Genomic DNA, 14,243 nt, shown 5'->3' on the forward strand with positions numbered 1-14,243 from the left:
CACGCACCACAGTCCAAGGAAGGGATATCTACAGTCACACAATGTGTTAAATAAAACATTTCTTACAAGTGTGCGTTTAATATGACATGAGTTGATTGAAGACTGTTGTTTTATTTTAATGAGTTCATCGGCCTCGGCATTCCGCTCGTATACGTGGCACGGGTTCTGTAATCGTCGATACGAGAAACCGGCTTCCAAACCTTGACAGATGACGTCCCGACAAACAGCAGCAGACCTTATAAATGCGGATAGGGTAATCTAATAATAGATTTCACTTAATTAAATGAGCATCAAAAAACACGATCACGATGAAGCTCGCTCCATTGGAAGTTTATTAGATGGCTGTGACGTTTGGTAATTCCATCGCTGTGGCGAGTGGTGCAGCGTTTTGAGTCACGCGACTTTCGCCAGCGTGCGGTCTTTGCGTCATTTAACACGGCACCAGTGGCTCGCTCTTCTGCACGCGCGGACCATTGGGCGCGCGCGCGCGTCACGCGTGGCGGTGCGTTGATGCCATGTGCGCCCGAGTTCCCCCGGGGGGCAGCGCCGCACGCAGTGAGAGTGATTGGAATGCGCTTGCCCTGGCGGAATGAGGGTTACGTCGGAGCAACAACGGCATCTCCGTCCGCCAAGCAGCCGAAATTGTCGGCGAACCCGCCTTGAGAACTGCGTCGTAACTGTGCGCTTTTGCGAACGATCCACCGTGGCTTAACCGCGTCGTTACAACGGACGTCTACCGCGGTGATGCCACGCACCATTTGCGACGTGCGTGGAAGGTTAAATGCCACTCGGCAGACGATGTGTAAAGAGAGGAGTTAGCTTGCAGAGCAGTGCCGGACCATGTTGGATGGTGGCAGCTTTGAGAGGCCTATATCCAGGGGGGAATCGACGATGGCTGCTGCTACTGATGATCTTACAGATAAAAGTGTATTTACTTTCAGTTACAATTGTTATCAGTATTTTGGTGTTCCTTATCAATCTAACTCATTTAACTCCTTTCTTTCGAACTGCTTGTTGTGTTTAGTTTGTTGTCTTCCCCCCCCGCACCCCCGATTAGCACGGTTGGCTACGTCTGGCGTGAAAGAAGTTCAACATACGTATGACCTTAGTACTCTACAGAGTACATTTTGCAAGCACGTACAAATTGAACTCAGTGTTCATGCAATTACAAGCCTTAACAGTGTTAGTTCAGAGTTAAAGTGCACAAAACAAACAAGATAGCCGTATGAGCCGCTTCATTTAGTGCACGGGCATTAAGAGAGGGCCAATGGTATGCGCGTTGTTGTCACGCCCCTACAAATACAAAACTAAAGGTCAATAAAGTAAAGATAAATAACACAGGGGGTTTATTTTGTGGATGATATAACCAGCTGTACGTGCAAGCCAGTCGCGACTGGGTGGCACAGTGGTGTAACACTCGTGTCTCACAGCTGTAAGGGCCTGGGTTCGTTTCTAAAACTCGGGTGCCTTTCCGTGTGGAAGTTTTGCATGTTCTCCACCTGCTCTCGCATGGGTTTTCTACGGCTTTTTCCAGTTTTCACCCATAGCTCAGTACAACTGGTATTGTGTGTGTATGTTGATCTTCTTTCGCACCGCACGTAGCCGACCGTGCTGATCGGAGGTATTGGCCAAACATCCGAATGCTGAGAATGTACCTGTCAATTGCTCAAATGGGATCACGCAAATCAGCGGCATCGCCTCCGGTGGTGAACACTTGACGGGACCCTCCTTAGAAAGAGTCTTGAGACTCAGTGAGGTTTTTTCCACGTAAACAACTTAAAAATAATGAAAACTAAATTTTGCTGCTTAATGATACCTATCTTGATCATAGCTCATTGGCTAAATAAAAACTTGAACGCAAAACCCATAGAAAACAACATGTTTTTTGTGATACTGCGTTGGCAGTGATACATAAACACAAGTAAAACAAAACTTGACACATTCGTAAATAATACTGCCCTAAAAGGGAAAATCATTTTTTTCATAGGCGACACTTAGGGCAATTGACTCTCTTCATAATGGAGTTCCCTCTGCTATCTTCATAGCTATCTTCATAGCTATCTTCATGGCAGCAGAGAGAGAGAGAGAGATCTCTACTACGAAGAAAGGCCATTACTCACATCACCATCTATATTTTATTCCTTATAAGCCAGTATTTTTGACTCATAGAACCCGCACGTTTAAAATCGAACGCCTATCAATGGACACACTCTTGTTGTGATAAACAAAATGCAGGGAATTTTACTGGCACCATTGCACGGGTAGCAGCATTTAGGAATGGGCCGAGAACCAAATATGTCACTGCAGTGCCCCACTCCGCAAAGGCAAGTGCAGACGAGTGCAATTACTCCTGCTCAGGGCTCTATGAACTCGTGTCACAGTCGCATTTGATGACGTTGCAAGAGTATTAATTGTGTAATCCATGTGCAAACCCCCGACTGATTTTTTTTTACTTTGGCAAGAGCCTTCAGCAAAGTGCGATGCGGGTGATAAAACTCCAAGCCAGATATCAAATTGGGTACAGTCGTTCTTCACTGCCCTCGCTTTAAAGCAAACAGCCGTTTAAACGGCGCCTGCTTTAAACATTGCAGCGACACAGTCTGTATGTGCCCTGTATACTTTTTAATATATATAAACACACTGAGATGTCATTCAGTTTTCCAGAAGCTCTGGGTCGATTATTTATAGATTGCTACTAAAAGAGTGGCACAATTCCAGCTGGTACTGGGCAGAGGAATGTGGCAGGAGCGTCGCAGCATAAGTCACACACAGCAGAGCGCAAATGTGACATGCGGCGACTTACCATTTCAACATTCTCGTTTGATATTAGGAGCTGCGTGTCCCATGCTAGGTTCAGGCGGTGCAACGGACACGGGAGGAGTCTGCTTCCCACTCGCATTGCATGTCAAATGTTAATGGGTAACAATGCCGGGAATTCCTGTGGTGGAGGAATATTTGTCACTCAACTGATGGAATGGAGGAACGTTTCACCGGGCTTGTTCAACTGGGTCCAATTCGTCAGGCTAGTTTAACCGGGCTAGTTTCAATGGACTTGTTTCACCAGGCTGGTTTCACAGCGCGAGTTTAACCGGGTTAGTTTAACCAGGTTAATTTAACTCGTGCTTGTTTAACTGGGCTTGTTTTCACGGACTCTTTTCACTGGACTGTTTCATCAGACTAGTTTCACTGGGCGCGTTTCGTCAGCCGAGTTTCGTTGGGTTACTTTCACCAGCCTAGTTTCACTAAGCTACTTTTGTTGGGCTACTTTTGTCGGGCTCGTTTTGTCAGGCTAGTTTCATAGGCCTAGTTTCACCGGACGAGTTTTTTTTCCGGGCGAGTTTCACTGAGACGGTTTTCCCACGTCGCTGGATCGACAGCGTTTCCCATTGCACGGAGAGAGGTCTCTGAGTTCTCACCCGGAAGGTCACGCGTGTAGAACGAAGTAATCGGGCACGACCAATACGAATCCCTGAGGGAATTTTTTAAGTACAACATTTTATTAATTTTCAATGAATGAACGTTTTTATTTAGAACGAGCAAGACTTGCATTTCAACTTCAAGAGCACATTGAGATATGAGCATTTTTTTTACCAATGCTGCCCACGCTGAGTTAATAATTTTATTTTAACGTATCATCCTTTGATGATTATGCCATTGAGCCAAATAAACAAATCCATAAGACAAGGACATAGGAATTTTAGCAACCAGGAGGCCCGTACATGGTTGGAATTCTCTTTATTTTGACGTTTAATAATTCCCCGAGAATATATTTACGCTCTGCACCTGATCATCATTCTCATCATCATCAGCCAATGTCATTCCACTGCTGGATGAAGGCCTCCCCAAGCTGCTACCACCTCTCACGATCCTGTGATGTAATAATCCGCCGGACACTTGCACACAAACAGACGTTTCCTTTTGCGTAATTGAAACCAGGGCACAAATATCTTAATTGTTGTCATTGCAGTAGCTGACTGGAATCAATTAGATGGAATTGCAGGGTCCAAAGGTGCCTTTGGTAGATTATGTGGAGAAAGAAGCCATGAAGGCATGCAGACATGCAGTACTGAGCTTGTGACATCCACACTGCGGAATTCACGTGCCTGTGCCACTAGAAGTCAGTGTCCGCGCTGACCAACTGCGTCCGAGTGTAGGCGGTGCGAGTGGTGTTGTGGCTCGGGCAATGGCGTTGCTCTGTGTTGATGTACCACTCGAGCAGACACACACTTTGACGTAGCATAGGCTAACGTGTAAACGTGGTGGGCTGTGTGAGACCGATTCTAACATTACGCCCTGCAGAGAAGTGAGACATCGGTGCTTGTAGAGATAAACTGCAATATCTACATGGACAGGGTGACCGTTTCTTTTCTTCACGAAAAAATACGTAAGAAGCCGCAGGAATACTCGGATTTATGTCTCCTCCTTTACGTCGTTTTACAAATATGTCGTCACTTACTTATTTACACCACTACCCGATTTGCGTCGCCTCAACCCAACACACTCGCGTCACTGACAGCAGGGTCCGTCCTTTCTCGCTCTCCATCGCCTCTCAGCCTTCTTCTCCACCACCACCACCACCCACTACTACTACTACCCTGTACATCTTCTTGGTTTTTTCGGTAAAGTCACGTAGAAGGGAAGTAAGAAAATAATAAAAATAAAACATAATAAAATGAAACAATTCTCACGACGTTTCGGCCACAACGCAAGCAGCCGTCCTCAGGTGAAGAATGAGACACTTCAAGCTAGGAACTTACATATAAGCTGGGTTGGGGGTGGTAGAAGAGCGCCTTAACAAAAAGAATGTGCATATCAAGATGAGTTTAGCATATACATGGGAAATGCGCAGGGGGCGGGGGGGCTTCAAAGTCATACCATGCCCACGCACTATGCAGGATCAAGAGCACCAAGGGGGGGTGCAGGGATTAGCATTAACAAAGGAAAGGAATGCCAATGATATGTAGCTGCAGTAACTAAACAACACCGTAGAAAACTAAGGTATAAACTACATACAAAGACTAAAATATAAACTGCATAGCACCATCAGTATACTTACTATACTCTACAATAAGCTGAGTTACTAACAGCAAGTAATACATTACAATACTACGTCGTAAAAGTTATATAATATGCTTCCATCTAAACTTTATTCTCTTACATCAACCGAGCATATACCGTACTATATACTGCCATAGATAAACCCAACATTAAATTATATACTGTATTGCAATAAACCACATTTCAACATAACACTATGTATTATTCTACCTACCCTAATGTGTATCAAAATGGTTTATTACGTCCTTCCAATGATTGCTAAGCCAGAATCCATCTTCTCGATTAAAATTGTCTCTGTGTTTGTATATGTGGATCGCCTCATGAACGAATCTCTCATGATAGCCAGGTGGCTTGCAGAGAACCTCTGTCTTGGAGAAGTCAATGTCATGTGAGCCCACTGAGTTGTAACAGTGATCTGCCACGGCTGAGGTGTTTGTCCTACCGCGTTTCAGGTCAGCTTTATGTTCACGGATGCGGTCCGAGACATGTCGTTTGGTTTGTCCAATGTAACTGCTACCACAGAGGCAACTTAGTTTGTAGACACCAGGGTGCTGTATGTCTGGAACCACATCTTTTACAGACGGTACCAGGCACAGGCACCTTGGTGAATCCGATGTGGACATTGCAACAATGTCCACATCGGATTGGGAACATGTAGAAAAAATGACTGCCTCTTCAGCTGCTGCTATGTCGACTAAATGTAAGGACAACTTGATTTCCAAATTCAACCGCCTCTCAAACAAGAAACCGGACCCACACATTGAAAAGCTAGATGTTAACAACGTCGTAATTAATCGCAGTAACAAGCCTATTTCTGAAGGTTTGAAATCCGTTTTAGCTAAAGGACTAAACTTTGCAGTCACACCTAGACACATACCAGTTAATGATATAATTGCTCGAGTAGATGTAGCTCTCAAGGGCTTGAGTCACATCGCTGCAGACGTAGCTAGATCCGAAATCTCTGCAACCCTCAAAAACGCCAAGATGCCAGCTAGCAACATCAGCAAAGATGAGCGTTTTGAATTAGCTCAATTAAAAAAGAGGGATGACATTGTCATCCTCTCAGCCGACAAAGGCAATGCCACTGTCATCATGGACAAAATAGAATACAACAACAAAATTCAAGAACTACTCAACGATGGTAGCTATACAAAAATAAAAAGAGACCCCACCAACAGCCTTGTCACTAAAACCAACAATATCATTTCTGATTCAACCGCTTTATTTGATCAGACCAAACAGTTCTCGTTGAAACCTTCTGCAGCCAGGCCACCAAGATTATACGGCTTACCAAAGATACATAAAGAAGATACACCTCTTCGTCCCATTGTCTCTACTATCAACTCCCCCACCTATAAATTGGCTCGTTTTTTGTCTGAAATCCTACGGCCTTTCACTGGAAAAACCACCTCTGCGGTACTAAACTCTACTGACCTGGTATCGACAATCAAGGGGATTGCCCTGTCCCCAGACGACCTGCTTGTCAGTTTTGATGTGGTTTCTTTATTCACCAAGGTTCCTGTACCTGACACCATCGCAATCATTGAAGACTTGGTTCATCAGGGACTGAATGCTGGGGTTCCCCCCCTGGTGAGACACTGCTTAACCAATACATACTTCACCTGGAATAAAACTTTCTACAAGCAAATTGAAGGCACCCCAATGGGCTCCCCCCTATCTCCGGTTGTAGCTAACATCTTCATGGAGAAATTTGAGACGGACGCCATCCAGACTGCCACTCTACGCCCGACCTTATGGAAGAGGTACGTAGACGACACTTTTGTCATCTGGCCACATGGCCGGCCTGCTCTAGACCAATTTCTTGACCACATCAATTCCATACACCCAGCCATCAGATTCACCATGGAAGTCGAAAAAGATGGCAAGCTACCTTTTTTGGATGGCCTAATCAAAAGGAGACCTGATGGTTCAATGAGCCACTCTGTCTACAGGAAATCCACCCATACGGACGCTTATCTAAAACCGGATTCCCACCACCATCCATCCCAGAAGAATTCCCTCATCAAGACTCTATATCATAGAGCCCAATGCATATCCGACCATGAACACATTTCCAGTGAACTCAAACACATACGCCAAGCTCTTAAGGCTAATGGTTACTCCGACTACACAATCCGCAAAGCCATCTCTCCAACCATCAAGAAGGATCCTGTTGAGGAGCCTTTCAAGACCATCACCTTACCTTACATTGCTGGGGTCACAAAAAAGATCTCCAAAATCCTGATTAAACACAAGATCCAGGTCCGATTCAACACAGTACATAAAATCCGTGATCTGGTACCGTCTGTAAAAGATGTGGTTCCAGACATACAGCACCCTGGTGTCTACAAACTAAGTTGCCTCTGTGGTAGCAGTTACATTGGACAAACCAAACGACATGTCTCGGACCGCATCCGTGAACATAAAGCTGACCTGAAACACGGTAGGACAAACACCTCAGCCGTGGCAGATCACTGTTACAACTCAGTGGGCTCACATGACATTGACTTCTCCAAGACAGAGGTTCTCTGCAAGCCACCTGGCTATCATGAGAGATTCGTTCATGAGGCGATCCACATATACAAACACAGAGACAATTTTAATCGAGAAGATGGATTCTGGCTTAGCAATCATTGGAAGGACGTAATAAATCATTTTGATACACGTTAGGGTAGGTAGAATAACACATAGTGTTATGTTGAAATGTGGTTTATTGCAATACAGTATATAATTTAATGTTGGGTTTATCTATGGCAGTATATAGTACGGTATATGCTCGGTTGATGTAAGAGAATAAAGTTTAGATGGAAGCATATTATATAACTTTTACGACGTAGTATTGTAATGTATTACTTGCTGTTAGTAACTCAGCTTATTGTAGAGTATAGTAAGTATACTGATGGTGCTATGCAGTTTATATTTTAGTCTTTGTATGTAGTTTATACCTTAGTTTTCTACGGTGCTGTTTAGTTACTGCAGCTACATATCATTGGCATTCCTTTCCTTTGTTAATGCTAATCCCTGCACCCCCCCTTGGTGCTCTTGATCCTGCATAGTGCGTGGGCATGGTATGACTTTGAAGCCCCCCCGCCCCCTGCGCATTTCCCATGTATATGCTAAACTCATCTTGATATGCACATTCTTTTTGTTAAGGCGCTCTTCTACCACCCCCAACCCAGCTTATATGTAAGTTCCTAGCTTGAAGTGTCTCATTCTTCACCTGAAGACGGCTGCTTGCGTTGTGGCCGAAACGTCGTGAGAATTGTTTCATTTTATTATGTTTTATTTTTATTATTTTATTACTTCCCTTCTACGTGACTTTACCGAAAAAACCAAGAAGATGAATCCCTGCAGTCACGAAAGCTTTAAATCGAAATTTACCCTGTACATCGCTTTGATTGACATCGTTTCAATATTCGTCATCGCACCTTTACAGGAACGCATCTCCCCTATGTAAACCGGGTTTATTACTGTACTTGTAATTTATTTCACAAAGTTGCCTGTCAAAGTATACTAACGTTCACTACATGTAGCTTTCTATTGTCATGTATACATGTGCTTTTCACGTCATACGGTATTTAATAATAATAAAAACTCAACAAACTCGTCAATAAGAGTGCCCTAAAGAGGAAGAAAACATAATAAGCAACGTTTATAGCAATAGCCCTTCTTAATAGTGCAGTTTGTGCTCACCGGTTTCGCGCATGCTCAGTCTTCAGTTGCACCCATCATCATCTTTCATTGGCAATCTGTCCTCGAGTAAGTCATGAAGATTTCCGTCATCCGTTAAGCGGTTGGACGTGGGTGGGTTCCACGGACCGGTGTTTCGTAGCGTAAGCTCCTGAGAGGCCTTGTTTGAGTGTGCTTACTTACATGATGTCACCATGCAAACATTGCTCGTCAGCCCACGCTAAGCGCATAATCCATGCATGGCACTCCGACGATTCAAGGAGTCTGCCTCAGCGGCGGCACGAGGCAGAAGTCAAGAAAAAGCGTCGGGCCCCAAGCAGCGCAAGGGGCCTTGGATTCACGAAGAAAATAGAGGCACATAAAATGCCAGCTCAAATTCAAATGATAATAAGTGTAACAAGCTAATACGTGCAGTAAAAAAGAAAATTCCATCTCTATTTTTGTCGACATGTCTCTTTTCTCACATTTTTACTTCCTGTCTTTTTCTCTTTTGTCTTCTCACGAGTTTGTCTTTATTGAGATGAGCTAGCACCCCCACTGGTCTAATTCTGCGTGCGTGCACATCGGGTTTCTTCGATGGGTCAATTACCTTTACGAAGTTTGTCCAAAAATTTGTAGATATAATTGAGCATAAAGTAGATGAGTCCACATTTGCTAGCACCATTGTTCCACTCAAGGTGGAGACAAAGCTGGTGGTGTAATGTTTATGTATTTACCTTCTAGATACACGTGGTTAGAAGTTGTGGTTGGGACAAGGATACGGGCCAACATTAATGATAAGTGCGGTATGCCACATTGCCAATTGATGGTTGTACAGTATTGCTAAATAAAGACTTTCGAATTGATTGTGCACTGAATTGCACTTTGCACTCTGTGGCCAAATATCAAATATCTAATAGGATATTGAACAAAATTCAAGTGAGAAGCCGAATATAATTGTTACTTTTTTTTTCGATAAGCTGGCAAATGTTAATTTTCATTTGTCTGACTTCATCTCTGTTTCTCTGTCACCTTCTGTCTCTGTATCTACCTCCCTATGTCTCTATATCTCTGTGGATCTGTCTCTCACTGCCTCTCTGTTTCTTTCTCTGACCCTCTGCTGTTCTGTCTCGTCTGTTGTCCGTCTTTCTTTCCCTGTCACTCTGGATTTGTGTCTATTTCTCTCATCTGTTTTTGTGTCTTATCACTTCCTAACAATATCTTCATGGTAGGGGTTTTTGTCATTTTCTCAGCTCCCTCTTTGAGTTCCCTCTTGTTACAATTAAGCTGAACACATGCACTAAAATACACATAGCATTCCCTCAAATTCAAAGGAAGGCTAAATGATTCAGCGTCAAATCAAAACTGCTGTTTCCGTGTGTGTGTGATTATCAGAATTTGTTTCCCCTCTCTCTCTGCGTCAGTTCAATCACAAGTTATTTACAGAGTCGGCACTATTTTTATGAATACATTTCACCTAAATGTAGAATTATTTTTTTTACACTTGGGATTACACCATGTGAAGGCTGTGTCGAGGCCTGGTTGATGTGTACACAGCCCTTTCATGCGCATAGAGTTTGTTCTTGGTATTGCATAATCTTTGGGATCTTTTTGCATCAAATTTCAGCATGAACGCAGAACTGCCTGTTGTTCGTTTTGTGGGAAATGCCCCCCCCTCCCCCCGAAACATTTCTTATGAAGGCAAAGTTAACTTAGTGGAATACAAAGTATTGTACTGTACGCAGGAGACCTGGGTAACATTCATTCCCCATTGCTCCCAAAGGCAACTCGTGATTGCTTCAACATCACACGGAGAAATAATAGTTTAATTCAAATATTTTTTGTTCCACTTCGAGTGACTTCACATGAGTAAAATGGAGCTTTATTGGAAAAATCTATGCTGCGTGCCAAATAAATGCGTCCACTTTGCTCAGAACCCGGGCCTCCTTTCCAATTTTGTTAAAATGTGACTGCCACTGTCTGAGTACAGTAGGGTAGTTGGATATAATTCTCTGGCATCCTAAGCGTTCCCCTGTCGCTGCCCTCTTAATTAAACACCGTGTAGCTACACAACAGGCCCCGCATTTGTCGTGTTACGCAGTTGCGCGCTGTGTTGCCCAGTGCTACATTTCCACTGAAACTTTCCACCAATTCCATTTCCAAAATAAGCACGGATAAATTCTCCTGCTACGAATAAACCACATCCATCGGGCACGCACACATACACACGTGAGTGTATGTGAGTGTTTTGCATGGGAGATCCGGGCTCATAACCAACATGCAAGCCTGGAATCTGGACAGATCCGCCACCCCTGTGCCCGCCGGCCGCTGCTGCATTAGCAGCAGCAGCCCGCGGTATTTATAGATGCGATCTGGAGCGAGAGAGGAGCAGCGTCGCCTGCTCTGAACAGACGCGCCTCTATTGATCGCGTGTCACCTGGGTGAGCTTGCGCACGCAATGGAAGTGTGTAAGAAGAAAAGATACCTGTTGGAAACGGTAAGGCGTCTTTTTTGTTGTTTTGCCCTTTTTCTCTAAACGCGAATTATTTTTCTTATTCTTCTAACCGTCCGTTTATAACGCCAGGGTTTGTACAGTGTGCCCGTTGGAATGCGGGCGCGTAGTTCGTGATGAGTTTAACGAGACACGTCCCGGCCCCTTGTGCGTTCACTGGGATTCACTCTTCGTGCGCTCCCCACGGGTTGAGTGAGTGACGTGCGCCGCGCGTTGTAATCAGCGTGACACGGATTAACGAGCTGGTTGTGTTTCTTTTCGCGAGATGTCTTGTGCTTCGCTGTTGTCGGGGAGAGCAATTACTTATATATTTAAATGCGCATTGTGTGTTTGTTGTGTAACCTGCCCCATGAACTTTGTATCTGTCACCCAATTCGTTTGAAAATTTTGGAGCTGACTGCTAAAAGTAAAAAAAAATATCCGTGACATTTGCGCTGGCATAATGCTTTGTGCGGCTCATGGAAATGTACCGTGTGAACAACCAGTATGTTCACCCTGAGTGTGTGTACACTCTTGCAACAGGTTTACTGGATTATTTAACAACGTAAATGCTTTGTGTGGCCTTTGTAAATAATTGGTGTGGTCGTGTTTATGCTCCGTCCCTTGATTTGGTTGCACAAATTCAGCCTGCCTCGCCAAACCAATGCCTTCAGATGTGCGTGCATGCGTTATGTAGTTTGTGTACGCACGCACATCGGTGTACACACACTCGGCGACCCGAGTTCGATACACGCTCACGGCCACCAACACCAGTGACGATTAACTGAACAGGTCCTGGGCCTCCCCTAGGTCGACTCGGCCTCAAATACGTGCCACATGCGATGTGGGAAAAACATCTCAACGAGGGAGACAAAGGCGGCCGGGCGTGGTGCTGGCCACCCACCCCCTCGTGTGCCATGCAGGCCTTCATAGGTGCTAGCTTACAGCACTTGCCCCAAAAGTATCTTGAGGCTATATGGGGGATTTTTGTCTTGCACGTATTGATAGGTGCCCACTGACAGAATCGGTTGACATTGCCTCAATGGGAAATCCTTGCTTTTGTTGAAGTAAAACCACGGGGAGAGACATGCAAACTCCAAATATACCGGCGTCAGAATTAGGATCGAACCCCCGGCCTGCATACCAGGCAAGGAAGGTAACATCTCACCACTGTGGCGCCCCTTTAATGAATAAAGTATATAAGTTAAAATTGCATGATCAATTCCCAAGCTTCGGAAAGGCAGTGAAATTACAGCAAAAATACTCCTAGACCACACAATTGGGTGAACAACATGATTGGGTGAACAACATAAAGCAATGCATTTTTTTATATATACGGTATAAAATTAGTTTTTTTGAGTTTTCTATCTTTAATGTTGCTCAAAAACGAAGCAGATGCATCTGGGTATCGGAACAGTTGAGATTTGTCGTTTCTGTTAAAAATGTGTGAATTGTCCTCGGATGGACGTAGAGACAGATTGAATGATGGACATCATATTTTCTGTGCACGGAAATACGCAGTCGCTCACCTACATCAAAAGTGGTTAATTAACTCCCGCCTGATTAACGTGCTGCATTGTAGAAATAACATGCATTGTTATTTACAGATGCCAAAAATAGCATCAGAAATTACATTTACCGTGAGAAAAGAGTAAACTTGGCTTTCCACCTGGTGCCAGTAGCTGTTTGTATGACTCATCGATATACTCAACAATTTAATTTGCTTATGGTGCAAGCAAGAGATTGAAATCAACATTTCTCAATTGGCCATCATGTTTCGCATTGGAACTTTTCATGTTTCTGTCACCTATTACCTATCACCGTTATATATTCCTCGTCATAAGTGGTGGGCGCATTTCTTCGCGATGGATGCGCTTACCAGGGCAAATGCAGATGATAAGTTTGGCGGTGGCATAGCGTGAGAGAGCACCACTACATCATCCGCTCAGGGATAAGGATAACTTGCCGTGCTTGACTGTCCTTTGACATAATGGGCATGCTGATGCATTGTGTTCCTGTCTGGGATGCAGGCATTTTATTAATTATTATTAGATGACTTAGGCGATGCGTTACCCATCAACAAAACGTGTCCCTCTTAATTGTTGTGAATGCAGGCACTACTTGTTTTTGTGGCTCGCTTTCTCCATGAACTAAACCCACAAAGTCAATGTATGGCATTTGACTACGAAGTCGCCGTTTTTTTCCCCTGGGAGTGAGACTGCCTTCTAAACCCAACGTGGCTCTTTATCTCCCTGTCCAGCTCTGAAATAATGTGGTACCGGTCTATCGCGCCGAGGCTGTGGAAGGCATGCAGTTGGAAGGCGGTGGAAAGAAAATATAAAAGAGCCCGTGTTCTTTGTGCAATCCGTGTGATTGTACAAGATTTTGACATCAGCTCTCAATTTTAGCCATCGCTTTGAAGAGAAGGCTGCTCAAACGGGGTAGTGCAGAGCCTGGGAACAGATGTTCTCTTGGTAAAAACTTCAGGTGCCATCATCACTCATCTCGCAGGCGTCTGTAAACCATGTCAACGCAACACAATCTCACACGGTGCTTGGGGGGGCCCGTCTTTTTTGGTGCAAGGTTAAAACATTGACGTTTTTACCTCTTATCTCCTTGTTAAAGTGACGTTGGGCGACATCAAACAGTTGCTTTAACGTTCGTCTTCACTCTGATTCTTGATTTGTTATAAGCGCCCACTCTACTAGATATCAAATGTGATCACGTCATGTCAGCGTGATGTCTTTATTCCCCTGAAAAGGTCAATGTCAAGTACTACCTTTCGCATCGAGAAAAATAATCGGTTTAAATTCATATTGCAATATTTTTTTATCACCCTAGTTATGCATGTTGAAGTACACATTTTAATATCACATACAGTTTTCCGGTATAGCGGCACGAAGAAAATGTGCTGTGCGATACGTAATTTTTATTTTTATGAATGATGGACAATGTGTTTTTAACATTTTTTATTCTGAGCTCATGATTTTATGTATTGAGTTCACGTAAACGTGTCAATTTAATT

General features: G+C 44.0%; 1 protein-coding gene across 9 annotated transcripts in view; it reads left to right on the top strand.

The window, feature by feature from the left end:
• Nucleotides 1-14,243, top strand: part of LOC144720730 (uncharacterized) — a 275,382-nt gene that overhangs the window by 148,045 nt on the left and 113,094 nt on the right. The window contains exon 1 of one of the 9 annotated variants that reach the window (XM_078597743.1): nucleotides 11,112-11,224. The exons of the other annotated variants lie outside the window; for them this stretch is intronic. Coding sequence (XP_078453869.1) covers nucleotides 11,186-11,224 — 39 coding nt within the window. The 5' untranslated portion in view covers nucleotides 11,112-11,185. Of the gene's footprint in view, nucleotides 1-11,111; nucleotides 11,225-14,243 lie in introns of those variants that run through there. 9 annotated transcript variants of the gene reach the window in all.

Source organism: Lampetra planeri, chromosome 9, assembly GCF_965212315.1.
Source record: "Lampetra planeri chromosome 9, kcLamPlan1.2.h2, whole genome shotgun sequence".
Lineage (NCBI taxonomy): Eukaryota > Metazoa > Chordata > Hyperoartia > Petromyzontiformes > Petromyzontidae > Lampetra > Lampetra planeri.